General features: G+C 38.2%; 1 protein-coding gene across 4 annotated transcripts in view; it reads left to right on the forward strand.

Moving 5' to 3' along the window:
* Positions 1–18,252, forward strand: part of RAI14 (retinoic acid induced 14) — a 159,275-nt gene that overhangs the window by 123,898 nt on the left and 17,125 nt on the right. For all 4 annotated transcript variants that reach the window (XM_063453966.1, XM_063453967.1, XM_063453968.1 and 1 more), the window contains exons 8-9: positions 8,430–8,536; positions 16,169–16,347. In XM_063453966.1, the coding sequence (XP_063310036.1) occupies positions 8,430–8,536; positions 16,169–16,347 (286 nt within the window). The remainder of the gene's footprint in view (positions 1–8,429; positions 8,537–16,168; positions 16,348–18,252) is intronic.

The raw sequence follows: 18,252 nt of genomic DNA on the forward strand, positions 1-18,252 counted from the left end.
ATACGTGAAGGGGAACGAACATACAAAAGCATGAAAGCTCAGCGGTGTTCGCGCCGTCGAGTGTCCGATTATAGTTCCATGCACTTGACGACCAAACACCACTGTCTGTTCGTGAGCAAAAATGGCCGCCGCCACGTGTTCGGTCATACGAACGACGGCCACCCATGCGACTACTTAGGATCTTGCCATTTCTAAGTGTGAACCCCGTCAATTGGAGGCACATGACTTCCCTGGGTGGTATCACTGTTCGGTAGTTGGTTTGACTGACGAACAATATGCCTTTAGTCTGTTCAGGAACCCCAAATTGTCGAACCAACTCAGTCTTGCATATGAATAGGTGGCTAGTTTTGCCACAAGTATAGTGTTACTTTAACATTTTCTCATTACTGTATGCTTAAGGTGCAAAAATAACTATGTTAATGCAACTCTAGGAACACCTCCCCTGGCTGAGACTCAGACATCCTCGCTACATACCTTCTGAAAAAGAGTTTAAATGAGTAAACTTATTGCACAGTGTGTTTAATTTTGATGTTCTTATTTCCTGATCTGACCAAGTTGAGCAACCATAAGTATAAAAAAAAAAAAAATTCCGTGGATGAGATCATGTCATCATGTCACTTTAACTCTTCCAAGAAAACCTATTCATATCTTGTATGACCAAACTGCGCATCATAGGTTCAGAGAAACATTGTGAGTCATTTGCTGGCTTGCTGAACAATGGATAGAATCTCTGAAGAATGAATGCCCTGAGCTAAGTTCAGTTTCGAGTTTTTAGTAGAAAGCATGCAGCCTGCAGTCACAATATGATTAGATAGTACAAAAGAGGGACTTGAAGAGCACAAAACAACTTCAAAAATAATTCTTTAAGCAGCACTTAAGCACAAATCACAGATCATAGCTTCTCCGCCCTCCTTTAAGTTTTCCTTTAACCCTTCCACTACAGGAATTGTGTATACATTATATTTAATATTGCAAAAGAAATGTTTTCATGCAAACAAATTTAGTTTGTAAATTTTATCCTTACGTGTTCCCAGACAGCATTAAAGCACTGGCTTTGCTGATGCACACTGCAGTTGCATGGGCTGGTGGGAAGATCTAAAGATCCCTCTGCCTATCCCTGTGCTGCTCTGTTCAGGTCTGCACCTCAGGTAGAGTGCAGATCGTTCCCAATGCTCCATCCCTGTCAGAGACTGGATGGGAGTATTTAGACTAGGTTACTAATACACTTTAAATACTGTATAGAGAGCCGTGCAAATTGCTGGTGCTTTAAGGATACATTAATACATTGGTAGAATAAGATATGTGTACTCTCATCCCTCCACTTCTAATAAATCTGTATTACACGTTTATAATTATGTTGTAACCACTATGGGACGCCAGTCCTTTTAAAGAATAAATTATTCATAAAAGAATAAAAAAATCTATATTAAGTTAAACTTGTCGGTCACTGCTGGAATCTCACTGCCGCAGTCGAAATCATTGTGGGAGAGTGTCACTGTGACACAAAAGTCTAATAAATCATTTTAAAATCAATGTTCTGATGAAGATAAATTGGCTAAAACTATTTATATGGATGGATTCTTTCCCAGTTATAGATTTTATACAGTATTGGATTTTTATTTTTTTTTACTCGAACAGTAATTCATTGAATTATCTTTTTAAAATATACATCGATTTAAAACAATAAATAAATACATTTTTAAACATGCAAACCAAACTGGTAAGATACATGATGGCATATGAAGTTCTGTTCTATTCAATGTCAGTGTTATCAGAGATTTCCTGTACACCGTTCATAAAGCATTTTTTTAAACTACCTAAACCTCATGTTTGTTTTTTTAACTTTTCATTTTTTTTTTATTTATCTATCGATCGATCTCTCAATCTATCAGCCATGCTCAAATGAGCCTACAAGATGTTTCTGACTAGAATGTTCCTGATCTGTGCATGTTGCACCAGTGAGGTCTGACTTCTTTTGGCCTCTCTGACTTGCTTTGTCCAGAAACGTTCCCCTCTTGAGGATGAGAGGGGGCATTAAATACGTATTCTATAGATATTGTTGTGCACGCCACTTGAGTGCACTGTGTACCACGATGAGAAGTTTGAAGGATGAGCTTTGTTTAGTTTTGAGCCAGTGTCTTTTCTTGGGTTCACCTCAGATGTGGCCATAAATGTGTACCTTTGTAATTAAGCCCGCTGTCTTCTGTCCTGTAGGGATAGAAACAAAAATGCTATCTTGTATACTCAGAGCATTCTCTTGACATAGCCATTACCAATGATATTGTGAGTACTTTGAGGTCTTTAGGTTCTGCAAATCTGCTTTATAACTCATGGACATAGGATTCTCTGTATGTTTTGTTCTGTGTTTATTGGGTCGTTGCTAGGTGGCAAAATTCTAGGGGCTTTGGCCCTAAAGGTAAATGTTATGCTTTTACCTATTTAATTGTGACATGGAGCGCTTTTGTTATGTTGGCTGCTTGTTTTCTGTGATCCTTAGTGAGTACTCTAACCACCAAAACTACTAAAGTGCACTGGTGCAATACGCAATACCGCTGTTAAGAGTCAAATAGTTTGACACTCACCTGGGTCCAGAGGCGTACCTCGGGTATTTGAAACCAAGGAGGAATTGCCTGTTGGCACGCAATGAAGTAACAATCGCTACACCATATTTGGTGTCTCTGCACCCCTTCACCCCATATTGTGTCATTACGTAACCGCTCACATCTTTGTGGGTTTTTTTTCCATTACCCCATCACTGTGTTTTGTGTCTTTCCTTAAGCTCATTACTCTATTGTGTGTCTCTTAAACCCCATTCATCCTCTTTTGTTTTTTCCTCTTTACCCTCTTATGTGTCTTTCTATACCTCTTGTGGGTGTCTCTCTTTTGCCCCTCACCCCATATTGTGTCTACCCTCTCCCCTCACTCTTGTGCTTTCCCCACACACATGATTCCAGTTCACAGCTTGGAAAGCAGAACTTTGGCTTAGGACCATCATGTTCTTCTGCTCACACTGTCAGGACTCCTCCAGATTTGAAAGCAGAAAGATAAATGGAGAGAGCAGGATATGATTTGCATTCCATACTAGCTCACTCACTGCTGCTTGGAGTCTAACCCTGACAGACTGGGCAGGGGAACATTAAAATTATCTGCTGAAGTTGCTGCTGTTAACATCGCAAAGATTGACGTGGAGGAATAGGGGTGCTCCCCCTTCCCCACCATCTCAGTTTGTCCTCTCCCACCTGTCCTTCAGGGTAGGCAGACCCCCAACCTCCATTTGTAATCTACTGCCTTGGTACTTCAGGCACCTGCAGTCTAGCTGCTGTTCGTAGATCTCTCTGAAATGGAAGTTCCTACTTCCACCTTTGAAATACCAATTCATTGTGTCCTTGCATGGAATCCTTTGGTTGTCAATGTTGTCATATACTTTTACCTTCACCGTTTTGTTGACATGTTTTTAGTTTTGAAGCTGGACTACAGAGTATGTAGGATTTTGTTTTCCACTAGGTGTTCATTTGTGATGTAGACAAATAGTATTTCTGGATAAAGGTGCTAAATAAGGCAAAATCACCATAAAGAAACACAGGATATAAGTGTTAATCGCTCCACATTGTGTTCATTAACCATAATTATTCTGTATGTATGACCTAATGAGTTAATTTATTGGGTCCAAAAAGGGCTTTTGCGAAAAATAACTTCAAATTATGTGTGCGTAAAAATGCACACACGGAAGAAATGTTTGTGCTTTCACTCAATAACCCTGGCATGAGAGAGAACAAAGTTACATTGTTTGGAAAGAGATCTCCCACTTATGATAAATTCCATAGTCACAGAGGTAGAACTGCACATGGCTTCTCCTGTCACAAACAAACTATTCAGGAAAAGAATGTGCATATCAAGGCAGACTCCACATTCCCTAGTTAGTAAATGGATCTATTCCAATAAGAGAGTTAGCATTACACTCATGAAGTGCTTTGACCTTATTTTGCACATTTTTTTGGTTGACCTTAGAACACTCTCAAGCGAAGATGCTGAGTTCATAAATAGGCTAGATGAAAATATTTTGACAGTCCCAAAGTCCCCCAAAAATTCTAAATGTAATCGCAATATATACATGAGACATAGTATGGGCTACTTTGCAATGTTTGCCAAAGAGAAGGTCCTATGTGAATTTCCACTGCCACATCCTAATATCAGCTGTCACTTGTGAAGCGGCCTGGAACCGAAGAAACATGACAGCACTAATAAAGGAGGGTATCGGTAAAATATAACTACCAAAATACTTAATAAACCATCCTGAATTGACAGTTTTTGACGGAAAGTGACAGGGTGACTTTAACCAAGTAAATAAAACACATATTTATGGTATGTTTAAGTGCCGTTATGTATTTGTGACCAGTGATTTTCTTTATTTTATTTTTTATTAAACGGGGGGGGGAGGGGGGATCCTTCATCATATACGTAATTATAGTCAATATAAGTAGCGTTTGTTTAATTTGGTTATATCACCATTTACATTACATTGGTATAGACACAATATAGCATGACCAGGAAACAAAATTTAAAGTATATTGCCTGTGCTTTTAAACAGGTACTGGGCCAACTAGATTTATCTACTCTCAGTATATACATTTCTATGTGTTAAACAAAACCTCATGACAATCCTAACGTCTACACAACTCCATGTGTTCAATTAGTTTTACAAGTAAATAAACTATAGTTCATTAGAGGTTTGTCCGAGCAGGAAGTATACTCCACTATCATCTGGATGTCAAATGTTTTCAGACTGTCAGACTCCTGTCCCCTGCAGTGATGCATTATATGCTATACTAATGTAACCCAGCTAGCTCCTAGTCAGATCCTCTTAATGTGAGTTATATTTTATTTAATCTCATTGACAAAAGATAATGTTTGTGAACTTGTATGTCTGCTGGTCTGCTTGTAAGATCCATCTGATGAAAGACACATTTGGCAGAGTAATTTATACATTCCAGGAGTATAAAGGTAGACGCCTAGTGGTCAGTGAGGAAACAAGGAGAGGGTACCAAAGTTTGTAATAGGGATCCACTAAGAGCAAAGTTTGTAATAGGAATCCACTAGGAGCCTACATGATCTTGTTCATGGGAAATGCTGGGTTACTGGATAAGTGAGATCCAGATTGAATAACGGGCAGCAAACTATCTGATCTAGATCATTAGAATGTTTTTCATCAAAACTGACCGAACACTACCAAAGATGAATTAAGATCCCGCAGGGCCCTAGACAAGTTACTGGTTTGTGGCCTCTCTTCATACTTCACATAAGGATGGGGAATTTGGACCACATGGATTTATAGTCCTATGACCCCATTTTAGAGCGTGATTTTTTTTGCCAGACCTGGGGGGAAAAAATATAGCTTTATAGAACTTACAACTGTGACCTAGAACCATATAACCACACAGTCTTTTAAAGCAGCACCCTGAAAAAAATGTATTTCATAAAGATAGAAGCTTTATAAAATACTCCTATTGACTGTGTTGAAATTTCACTGAAAGTCCAGCCTAGTCAAGAGATATACAGGGATTAAGTAGGGACTACTTTGTCTATGTATATTTCCTATACATAACACTTCCAGACACTGGGCAGAGCTACTGCTGTCTAGAAGTGTCAATTCCCAGCAGCCTTGTAGGGAATTGGCTTTATCTATGGAGGATTCCTCGGTCACTCGAGATCCCCCATGGACCTCAATGTTGCACAGCCCAAGAGCTGAAGAGGACCTGAAAGGAGAAGATGGCAGCGCCCATGAGAGTCAGGTTCAAGTAAGTACAAAGTACCTGCCAAAGCCTAAGGTAGAAATACATAGATTTTTAATCTAGAATCATACATGTTCATAATGTCCGCAAAAAGAAAGAATTTAAAAAAAAAAAATGCATTAGAAGGTATATAAAGGACTTGACTTTTGAAAACACAGTATACATGACAATCACTTAAAAACATGAAGGATATGCAGTGCCGATTTTATGGGTATTTATAAAATAGCAGGCTCTGACTAGAACAATAGCTGATAGAAAAAAACTTACAGATGGAGATTAGCCATTCAGAGTAAATTTCAAAGTGTACTGTTAACCTTTACCTAAGAATGACTGACTAAAATTAATGTAATAAAAAAAGCTTCATAACCCGGAGCATGGTGGTTGGTGAAGTCCCCCATAAAGGGGGCTATACAGCCTAAAGGTCTGAGTAATAACATCTGTCTCAAAGAGACTGCGAGCTAAACATAAGTTTGAATAAGCAAAGCACTATTTAAATATAAGTAAAATAATACTAATAAGAGGTTTGAAGGTAACATAATAATAAACTTGGATTAGCTACTCCATTAGCCTGTGTCAACAGTGGTACGTGGGACACAGGGAACACTCTTTGACACATCGGAAGTCCTAGAAGGCTCCAGTGTTGTATTCAACAGGGGCTGACCCAGCGACTTAAGGAAAAGAGTTGTTCCCTACAGAGGTGAGTTTGTAGGTCTTGCCATCTTCTATAGTTGAGTGAGAACGTGCCTATCTCCCATAGATCGCTAATATTGGCATCCCAAAGGCCTTTATAATGGTGTAAAACAATCTACTCTTCTCCTAAATGGAACTTCCTAGATCTTGCAGGAACATAAGTGGGATTGAGTCAAAGTGAAAGGGCACCTTAGATTTCAGAGCCTCCAGGACAGCTAATCTATTTGTAAATGTTATGATGCGAAGCAGGACCTCCCTGGGAGCTCCAGCTGGCACTCTTGACGATTTCTAAAGGCGTAACCGGCCATCAATGTGGACAGATTTTTTTGCCTGCCTTTGCCAGTAGGCGGTGAATAAAGTGCGACAATTAGTTTGCATCTACTACTTTGGTAATGCCCCCACTTTGACATTATTTTGCCTCAGATAATCATCCATTGCATCCAATCGAAGCAGCATCTTTTGATTTGAGGCCTGTAAATGAGTAACTCTTCTCTGTTGTACCCAGCTGACACTGAGTCGTTGAAGAAATATCTTCATCTGCCATGTGTACTCTAGCGTGTACTCTAACAGTGTTTTTGTTGAGATCAATATGGAGCTTAACATACATGTGACCACTCTCTGTGGCGTTGAGATCATGCACCCCTTAATTTTTTATTTAATTTTTTTTTTACTTTTTTTTATTTTATTTTTTATATGATGGATAGCTAGCAAGTGCCATTCCAATAGGAATTTGGACATTTTCACCCTGTATCATGCCTCAAAACAGTCCTGCTTTTGCATTCTGTCCCACCATCCACTTACCATACAGAGGGCAGTTCAGCATTGCTTCCTGGCAGGAGCCAGAGAACAAAGAAAGTATATGCATATTCTGGCACAGTTAAAAAAAAAAGAATACCGTAATAATAATAAAATCTCCTATATAAGCTTTGTCTAGAGATATCTAATATATTTACTAATGCTTAAAAAAAAACGCAGTTTGTTAGAACACTTTAGATCCCTTCTCTTACTTCACAAATATGTTTTGCCTGCTGTGGCAACATGTTTTTAACGCAGATTAAAATCAGGCAGCGAGATGAATAGATACAAAATTGAAGTAAGCTCAATTGATAAAACTTTGCTTTCTTGCTTTTTCAGATGTTTTCTTTAATGAATGCATGTTGCACTGCACTTATAAAATGCTACTCCTGTCATTTCATGTATGCTGCCTTTGCAAACCCTCCCCTTCTAACCAACCCAAACTTTCTGTGGCTGTCCAATCAAAGCTTCCCAATGTAACTAAGAAATCTTTGCAAGGCAGGTGCTCTGGGCAACGGTCTACCCCTTGAGTTTAGCTCTGCTGAGTTAAACAAACCAGGAGATAACAGAACCTGCTCTCAGATTGACAGATTGATAGCTTGTTTTTAATTGTTTTTTCACATATATTGAATGTATTATTCAGGTGGTCTTCACTTTACAACCTACCTGTTTTACGATTACTCGCAGTTACAACCAGATCTCTAGCGTTGGGATTCAAGGGATTCCCCACTTTAGAGAGCTGGTCTATGTTCGGGGACTTTTCCCCGAACATAGATTACAGGGATTCCCTGCTCTGGTGCATATGTCTATGTTCGGGTAAATTTCCCCAAACATGCACCAGAGCAGGAATCCATCTAATTTCCACGAACATAGATTTGAGGGATTCCCTGCTCTGCTGTGCTTGTCTATGTTTGCTGAAATATCCCCGAACATAGACCTGCACTGGTGCGCATGCTCTGTAGCACATGCTCACTTACTGACCAATTCGTTTTACGACCGAGTCGTAAGAGCAGAACCCGGTTGGTAAGTGAGGAGTGTCTGTATAGAATTCATCAATAGGAAAAGTCAGCTCTATTTGAGAGTGACTCTTAATAACAAGCTGTAATGAGAATGCATTATTTGTAATCCTGTTTAACTTCAGTGTTTTTGTTACAGGAAGGGAACACACCTCTCCTAATATCCATCTTACATGGGCATACAGACGTGTTGAAGTGTCTCTTGGATCACAAAGCAGACATTAATTTGAAGGACAAGAATGGAAGGTAATTATATAACTTTAAGGAGAAGAACAAAAACGTTTCTTAAAGTCATCACAGGAAACTAAACATCAAACCCTAATTTAAAAATATTTTCTTAATTAATCATTAGAATTAGCTTTAAAATGCTGTCAGCTGATTGACAACTGTCTATAACTGTTTAGTAAATAACATATACACACAGAATAGTTTTAAATATTTTCAATAATACAGTTTAAAGCAATTCCTATTTTTTTTTTTTTTATTATATATTTTTTTCCTTTCTTATTCATTTAGCCGTTCTTTGTCTAAATTAATGCCATCGTCTTGTACATAGGAAGACAATTTAAAAATAGAATGGTATGATGGATAATAATATCCAAATTTATATAAACATTTCATATTATTACTGTACTCAAGCCAAGCATTCGTCTGTGTTCTATAGTGTTAAGTGAGTTCCATGAACTCATTGTAAAAACAGTATTTGTATGTGATTAGCTCATTATTAATGGTAACATTCTTGAAGTCAGCAGTGATTAATGTAGTAGTAGTGTTCTTGCCAACATATATTTTTATTCACAGTAACCGTATCAGGGACTCTAATAAATGAGCTGACCTTAATACCCTTTTAAAATGTAACCGTTAAACTGTGAGATACGTCCTTAACATCGACTCATCAACCATGATTACCAATTAGTCTAATATTGATCCATGGTGAAACATACTAATAGAGCCCCCCCACCCAAAAAAAAGGTTATCTATTTTAAAAAAATGCATGAGAATATTTGCTTTAAAGTTTCATGATTATATAAATCAAAATTAAATATTTCTATTGAGTGAGGGTACATCTCAAAGGTGCAGTTGTCTACCCTGGAATACTGAAAGCGGTGTTATTATTGGCCTGGTTTTAGTTACGGTTTCCTATAATTGTCTCTCTTTCACACCATGTTCCATATTGCAAGGTGCAAGAAATTTGAAGGAGGAGATTTCTCTATAGCCCTAGTTCACCCATAGAAGCAACACCACTCTACGACCATCGTTTTAACACAAGACCAGTAGTTGCACCATAATTTAAATATTAAAGTTCAAAAAAGCGTGCATTTGCTGGTGAATTTACCCACACTATAACATTTCTGCCATACTGAAGTTATATTTTATCATACATGCAATTTGAGGATTTAAGATTTACTTTAAATAAAATTCTTCAACATATTCTTTAAATGAAAACCCCTGGTCTGTTTTTAAAAGCTTTCTGGCTTTCACTGTTTCTAGTCTGCAATTTATTTCAACTGATGGGATTTGCAGTCATACAATATCTGGATTACACTCCAGTCTTTTTTTAGCACTGCAGTAGATCCCACGCCTACTGCCCATTGATAATAGTGACGTGATACCAGTAGCATGCTTGCACATTGACTCATAGAATAAGTATTTAATTTGACTGTTTTTGCGGTATGTGTTTGAAGTGCTTTGCTACAGCTTGATAGACTATACCTTAGGATAAATGAATGGGCGTTTCAAATGTATAACCGTAATGGCTCATATATCATTGCAGCTGCATTCTTTTAAGATGAACAAATATTTACAAAAAAGAAACAACGTATAACTGGTTAAGAACATTTCATCAGCACACATCAATTTTACCTTATAGGGATAGTCTTTTTCTGCAATAGTTGTCTAGACCTAAACTTTAACTAGGCCATTATTAGTTTGGTTGTTCTTTTTTTCTGTTATCTTGTGGATCAGTGGAGGGATATTATACTCTGTTCTCCATCTGATGTACTGAAGAATTCTTGGTTGTGTCCATGACCCACCCAAGTCCTTGAGCAGCAGGTCATCGCTCTTCCACCACCATACTTGTAGACCGGAAGGAGTTTCTACCATTTCAGTCAGTTTTTTGTTTGTTTTTCTGTTGAACGTAACGGATGCCACCAAACTGTTCAGATTTTCCTTGCCAGAGAACATTGTCCCAGAAGCCTAATAATGTATTGTTGGGAAATTTCAGGTGCGTAGCAATTTTCTAGAGTAGCGGTTTACAACCCCATCCTCAAGGCCCACAATGACTCCAACTTTTGCTAGTATTACTCTAGAAATAGATTTGTGAAATGACTTGATACTGCTGGTGTGCCTTGGGGACCAGATTAAGAACTACTGTTCTGTTTTAGCAGATCACCTGATAGACCATGCTTAATGTAGAGGTGAAACCCAAACAATACAAATAAAGTTATAGTACGTAATAACAGATGAGGGCATCTAATTCCCTTTTTAAATCCTTACAGAAGTCAGATTTTTGCATGATGATTTCTAACAAAATTTTAAAAAACAAAATTAAAGGACCACTATAGGCACCCAGACCACTTCAGTTTAATGAAGTGGTCTGGGTGCCTGGTCCAGCTAGGTTTAACCCTTTTTTCTATAAACATAGCATTTTCAGAGCAACTGCTATGTTTACATATGGGTTAATCCAGCCTCTAGTGGCTGTCTCATTGACAGCCGCTAGAGGCGCTTCCGCGCTTATCACTGTGATTTTCACAGTGATAAGACACCAGCGTCCATAGGAAAGCATTGAGAATGCTTTCCTATGGACTGGCTGAATGCGCGCGCGGCTCCTGCTGCGCATGCGCATTCAGCCGAGGAGGCGGAGAGTCCCCCGCCCGGTGCTGGAGAAAGAGGTTAGTTTAACCTCTTCCTCCCCCTAGAGCCCAGCGGTAGGGGGACCCTGAGAGTGGGGGCACCCTCAGGGCACTATAGTGCCAGGAAAACGAGTATGTTTTCCTGGCACTATAGTGGTCCTTTAACTTTATTATTATCAGCATTTATATTACACTAACATGTTAATATAGATTTATATTGCACCAATATAATGCTACATCATTTTACAATTAAAAAAAAAAGGGGAATATATTGAGAGGTAAAACAAAAGGTCCTGCCAACGAGATTACAATCTATGAGTACTTAATCTACTTAGTTTCCTTTTGCAGTGTAGCCCCTAGAAATTGAACCAGTAATGGCTAACTCTGATCCTAGTTCCTTAATTTTCATTAAAAATAATTCATATTAATATTGATTTATATAAATTCAGTGTTGCCTATCATTAAATACTTATAGAATCTCCTACCATGGGGGTTTAAAAAAATGTCACTCCCCACCAATTTCCAGGGAATACGTTGTGTGTATCACTTATCATTGAAAGATAAAAGCACCCTTAAAATTTTGCCTAAATTCCTTAAAAGAAAAATTCTATCGTACTGACATTCCTTGACACATGTGCTCCACATTCAAGATGTTTATCTGTGGTGATGACGGCTGACAGTAGGGGTGCATGACATTAAAAGCTACAACACTTTCTCCAAAACATATTGAAAAAGGTTTTATGCTTAATGTTCAGTCTCCCAAACCACCAGAGAGGAAATGCTTTGAACAAATATTTGACAGACTCTTGACCCATTTCCTGTAGCTAAATATTAAGGAAAAACATTTATTTTTATTTTTTTTAAATGTGGAATACAGAAAGGGAAAATAACACATTCTGAGTCCAAGACTTTCTCACTGATACAAGAAGCTATAGTGTAATGATAAAGTTCTCTGGCAATATATGTACACATTGACATAGACATGGCAGACTTACAGTTTGTAGTCAAAAGATCCATCAATGTGACATTGAAAGAGTGATGTCCGTACCAAATCCAAAAAAGACAGAGCTGCATTTTAAAGCTCTGGTTTGAATATCTTGGTTTATATATTTTTTTTCCACTGGTGCAGATGTGTAAATATCTAAAAAGAAAACCTTTCGAAAGGCCTATAGTGTGCGTTCTATAATTTGATTTATTAAAACATAAATTAAACCTGAGGAGAGAAAAACAAGTAGCAAGAGAGGTAAAAACGGACAACAGCTCAATTAGCCTGCCCTTCAGTGGGTCCCCACTCATCTTGTGCCATTACAGAGAGAACATATCCTAAGCAGATCATACTGGTCCCACCCTTACGGGCAGTCCAGATCCGAAATGCCAGCAAGTTCCCTCTGCACGAGAGATACAGCAACCCCAGACGATCGTTTCAACCTTGTAAGGTATCATCAGTGAGGTGTAGCCAATATCCCTCTAGGCACCGTGAGCTAAGGGGCCACATATGAATTGCCCATTAAACTTAAGGAGAGAAAAACAAGTAGCAAGACAGTTGAGAACGGACAACAGCTCAATTAGCCTACACAAGGATGAAACGATTGTCTGGGGTTGCTGTATCTCTCGTGCAGAGGGAACTTGCTGGCATTTTGGATCTGGATTGCCCGTACAGGTGGGAGACCAGTCTGATATGCTTCAGATAGGTTCTCTTTGTAATGGCACAAGATGAGCTAAAACCAGCTTGAGATCTGCGCGGGGACCCACCAAAGGGCAGTCTAATTGAACTGTTGTTCATTCTCACCTCTCTTGCTACTTGTTTTTCTCTCCACAAATTAAACCTGACACCTTTACAGTTTCTTACAGTTGTTTCTTCGTTTACTGCATTTAACTCTTATTTAGGTGTGTAAAGAAATAGTGCTTGTGCAGAGTACATTAAATTGCTAGTCCACATGCACAGTGCATTCCGTTGCAGGTACAACCATACTAACAGTTTTCATTGATTATCTTTGAGTCAGACAAACAGTACACTGAATGAATGAATAACCTGGGAAAGCAGGTGTGATCCCCAAGCAGAGACTGCTATGTCAGATTCAGGACACGTGGCAGCTGTGAGGAAATAGAAAAAGCAAAAAAAAACAATCAATAAAGGATTGTAATTCTGCTATGGAGGTTATATATAAATGTGTTATGTATGTAGACTAACTAAAGCAAGTATACGTCAGCTCATAGAACAACAGTGCTGGTGTTTTTATCCATACTAAGATGGTAGACCTAGGACTTCTTGAAATGCAACAAATCAAGGACAACAATTCGACATGACAAACCATAATCCTTTGCAAATATACACAGTATTTGGCAGAGTCAAATATATATTGAGATATGCAAAATGTAGCACCCTTATCCCTTTAACAGAAATATGAATGAAATACAATGAGGAGAGAGAGACAGACAACTGGAATAAAGAAGGTTCATTAAGGGAAAAAAACATGAGCTGTCCTTTATAAGGCCAGGTAGAGAAGGGGTGCTCTTGTGCTCCGTATTTAAATAAGCACCGGATAGTCTCCAGCCGCCAGGGGTCCACTGGAAATCTCTACAAATAAGGTGCAGTATACCTTCCAGTATCCAGCCTGAATTGTGATTCAGTGGGAGTATGTGTAAGAGGTAGCTATGTGTAGCGGTGTATTTTGGATTTGTGCTGCCCTAAGCATGACTAAATTCGGGTACCCCCAAAATCTAAATTTGACCCCCCCAATTCGTGTCAAGGCCACTTTTATGACTAATAGACACATGCCCTCATTGATACATGCACTGATATACACTCACTGACCGATACAGTCATTGGCACACACATACAGTCATTAGCACACACACTGTTTAACCAACCCACACTTTCACTGACTGACGCACCCACTCACTGACAGGCACACACTCTCAGATACACATAAAATGACATACACACACTGACACACACTCACAGGCACACCCATTCTCACTGAAAGACACACACTTCCACTCACTCACAGACACACACTGACAGCTACACTCACTCACAGTAAGGTGGACAGCCCCAGAACACAAGTCAAGCAAGGCATTTGTCTGGGAGCTTGGGTGGCATTTTTTGGCGCCCCCACCTGAAAGTGCCACCCTGGCTATGTGAGAGATGTTTATCACCATTTTCAGCATGAAAAAGAAGGGGGAGATGGATGAAAAGGTGAGGGACAGAAAAGGAAATAAATGATCTTCTATAGACTAAAAGAAATTAAGCACATCCCTGTAGGAACAATCCTCATAAAAAATATGAGGCCTTTAGAGAGAGCCCAATACCCACCTGAGAAGAAGGCACCAACTGATCGAAGGGAGAGAATATGCATCATCCTCTCTGAATTGTGTGGAAAGAAGAAAACCTAGTCAAAATAATCAAAAACATAGACTGCAAAAGAGAAGTTCCAAAAGTACTTTACGTAAAAAGTGGGCAGCGACATTCTGCATAATATGCGGAATAGACTAGCTTTCACCACGACCTCACTAAACAAAACAACTTTGATAAAGTGTGTAGTAAAAAGTACAAAAAGACTCACCGTGTCCACTACTAAAGTGAGAATTCAAAGTGGGTTTTACATTTTAGGCCAAACTAGATAAATTGTATTAAGCCTGACTTTTTGCTATTTTGCGATTGGCCTTATATTTGACTTGGAAATCACCTTGAATTAACACGTTGGTGAGTAACCCTGTCAGAAGAATATACTGAGTCCAACAACACAGTCTGAGTCTTTGGTAAGCACTGGTGACAGCGTCCACAATTCATGTAGGCCACAAACGTTCTTGTTCACAACCTGCTATCAAACTACTACCGAGCTTTTATCATTCATGTCTGCCGGATGTTCTTATTAATGTTCAAATAACATTTGCTTTCATTAGCTGCCCACATGTAAACAAACCTACAGTATTAAACTGCTCAACTTCAGAACAGTTTCCAGTAACATTTCAATATATATTGTTTGTTACAACTATATGATTGTTTAAAAATATCTGGCTCAAACCATCAGCCATATTGACCATTCTTTACTTTCACATGCAATATTTGGAATGCTTTTGTCTTCGATGCTGCCTGTGTAACGTTCACATGGCGAAAGTAACATTCTTAAAATCTTTCATAAGCTTTTTAGAAAGGATTTGTTGTAATCCGTAATACAAGCTGGATTTCACCAACAAAGATGATTTGCAAGTCTCTATTGCAGTTTGTTCATTTATTTAGAATGCATTGAGATTTCTCTCATTTTTCAGTATGTCTTGTGTTGTGCAATTAGAATATAATTTGCATTAATCTTCTTTGTCAATTAAGGGGTTGAAATACAAGGTTACCTTCCGTAATTCTTTCACGGTTACGTACATCATGAACTAGTTTTTGGTGTGTACATCTCTATTTGGATACATCTGTTTGTCTAGAGTAGACCAGTACACAAACCAGAAAATATGGTTAATTGATGATTATTCTCCTAATTAATTTTCAACCCACACATTTAGTAGAGAAGTAATGGATAAACGTGCGCACTAGATACAAGTTACATTGCGTAAACTAAAATGTGTTTGCACATTGTTCCATGTATCATTTTAAACAAACATCCATCGTTTTCAGTAATCCTGTTTTAGTAAACAAAATAACACACCAAAATCTGGGTTTTACATAACACAAAGCCAAGTGTTTTTGTTTGCAATTAACAAACTGGTTACTAGTAGCAGAACAGTGTCTGCTCAGATTTTAAAGAGCTTTATTCAAATAAGTCCGTACAGGTCTAATCCTTCCTACACCTTCCAGGATTCGTATATGAGATGGGCATACAATACAAAATGGATACAAAAAATTGCAGATACATGCTGGCTACTAAGTTGCTTTTAGGATTCACAGTGTTCATAGTATGACCTCATATCACATACGTTTTGTTCTTCTAAAATTAGAAACCTTCAATATGCAACATGTTCTCATGTGTATAATATGTAAAAAGTGTCAAAATCTGCCTTTTATCCATCTGTGTTTCAGGACTCCTTTGATGTTGGCATGTGAATCTGGTAACCTTCCTATGGCAGAGATATTAGTGCACATGGGAGCTAATATGAAGCTAACAGATGCCATGGGGCATGATGCTCTTCATTTCTCGAGACTATCAGGAAATTCGCAGGTCGTCACCCTTCTTCTTTCCAAACTCAACCAAGAGTCAAGTATGTTCAACAGTTCAAATCACACAATTCATTGCTGTGATATAACATCATCTCTGTATTAATGGAAGATTCTACCTAGACAACTATTCATAAGAAGTGCACCTCCAAATAAAATAAGTACTATATATATAAGAGAACAGGGGACGGTAGACCCAGATGCTGAAATTAAGGTAAATCCTCAAATTTGTGGTATTACAAGTCCAAAGCATTGATGGTTACAGCACAGTTGAGGCCTTTATAAAGAGACCAGAACCATGAGAAATAAAAAGGAAATAATATAGGGCATAAAACAAACTTGCAAACTATAAAATTGTTATTTTTGTACAAAAACAAAATCATAAATTCGGAAGAGCAGGACACTTTCGGTGACTGTATAAGCATATATATATATCCCAAGGTGAGCAGAAAACAGATATGATCTAAATTAGTCCCAAATAAACTATTCTAAAGGAAAAAAATAAAAATATTAAACTTATTGAAATTCGAAAACTCTTACCCGATGTTTTCATTTTAAAGGGTTAATCCAAGCACCATGACCACTTCAGTGTTTTGTGGTCCTATTGCCTGGAGTCTGTATGCACAGCCTTTCACTGTAAAACTCTGCACATACAGAGTGTAACCCCTCTGCTGCCTAAGGTGTAACGTCTTTCAACGCAGAGAACTGCATTCACTGGCATAAAGTGATCAGCTGAAGCTCACAACCAATGAATGTCCGGCAGGATTAGCTTCTGGCCATTGTAGCTTTGCACACAGGCCCCTGGAGGACTCTAGGCAACCGGCATAGACTCAGACAACTGGGCAAACCATTCCAAAATGGTATGCCCCATTACTGGGAAACGGAACTAGAATACTCCTCGCATCATAACTACTACAGTCCACTGAGTGGTTATGATACTTAGAGTAATCCTTAAAATTGGCATTGTTAATCTTTAAGAGCATGGAAAAGGAGGGAACTCTAAATTATAGTATAGTATAAAGTAGGTTTATGGAGGTAGTTTGTAAATGGTAGGAACACTGCGTGTGTAAGCACATTTTGGTCAATATAGAATGTAGGTCAATAAGTACATCTGAGGTCAGGCAGGTATTCCACGTCATCAAGGCTGCAGATTGAGAGCTCTTCTGTTCTTCAAATAGTTTGTCTTTTTGTATCCATACGATCTGATAAACTCTGTAGTCTGCTTAACACCCATATCCTTGAAGAGTTCTTATGTATTTGTGGTCATTATGATGTCCGTTAAGTAAGCTGAGCCATGCAGCCTATGATTTGACCTGACGACTGTATATAGGTTCACCTAAAAGGCCACACAGGAATATGACTTATCAGAAAGAATGAAAGAAAACGTTAAGAAAAATATTAAAAAGTACAGATATCCTAAACGCTTGGTTGAAAATGGTGGGACTCACCATGTAAATAATGGAAGAAAACCCAGAGGGAGGTCACAAAGATCCAGACAATCCTCACAATAAGTAGTTAAAATGTACTTTCTGTGTCATAAGTGTTGGGTCTAAACGTTATAATTTCATTTTTATTTTGTAACTTAAGACTCCTCTTCTTCATTCTGATGACAGCAGCAGATTTTCCTGTGATCTGCCTTATGGACCGTAAAATAGATTTAATCTGCAAAGACACATCTTCCTGTTGGTGACCATAAACCATCATCAAATAACAAGCCACAGTTTCCTTCAGTATAATAACACAGATTGACACATTAATCTGAGTATAAAAATAAAATAGAATGTAATAGGAATTGAATACATATCTTGTATTTTGTGTGCCAGTTAAAGTAAAAGCTTTTTAATTTTCATGTTTTACTATTTTTTGTACAACATAAATAAAAAGCTATCGTTGTTCCCTTGTTTATTAGAAGCTAAAAGTATACCGTATGTGTTCTCATTATATTTACA

The sequence above is a fragment of the Pelobates fuscus genome, chromosome 5, assembly GCF_036172605.1.
Source record: "Pelobates fuscus isolate aPelFus1 chromosome 5, aPelFus1.pri, whole genome shotgun sequence".
Taxonomy (NCBI): Eukaryota; Metazoa; Chordata; class Amphibia; order Anura; family Pelobatidae; genus Pelobates; species Pelobates fuscus.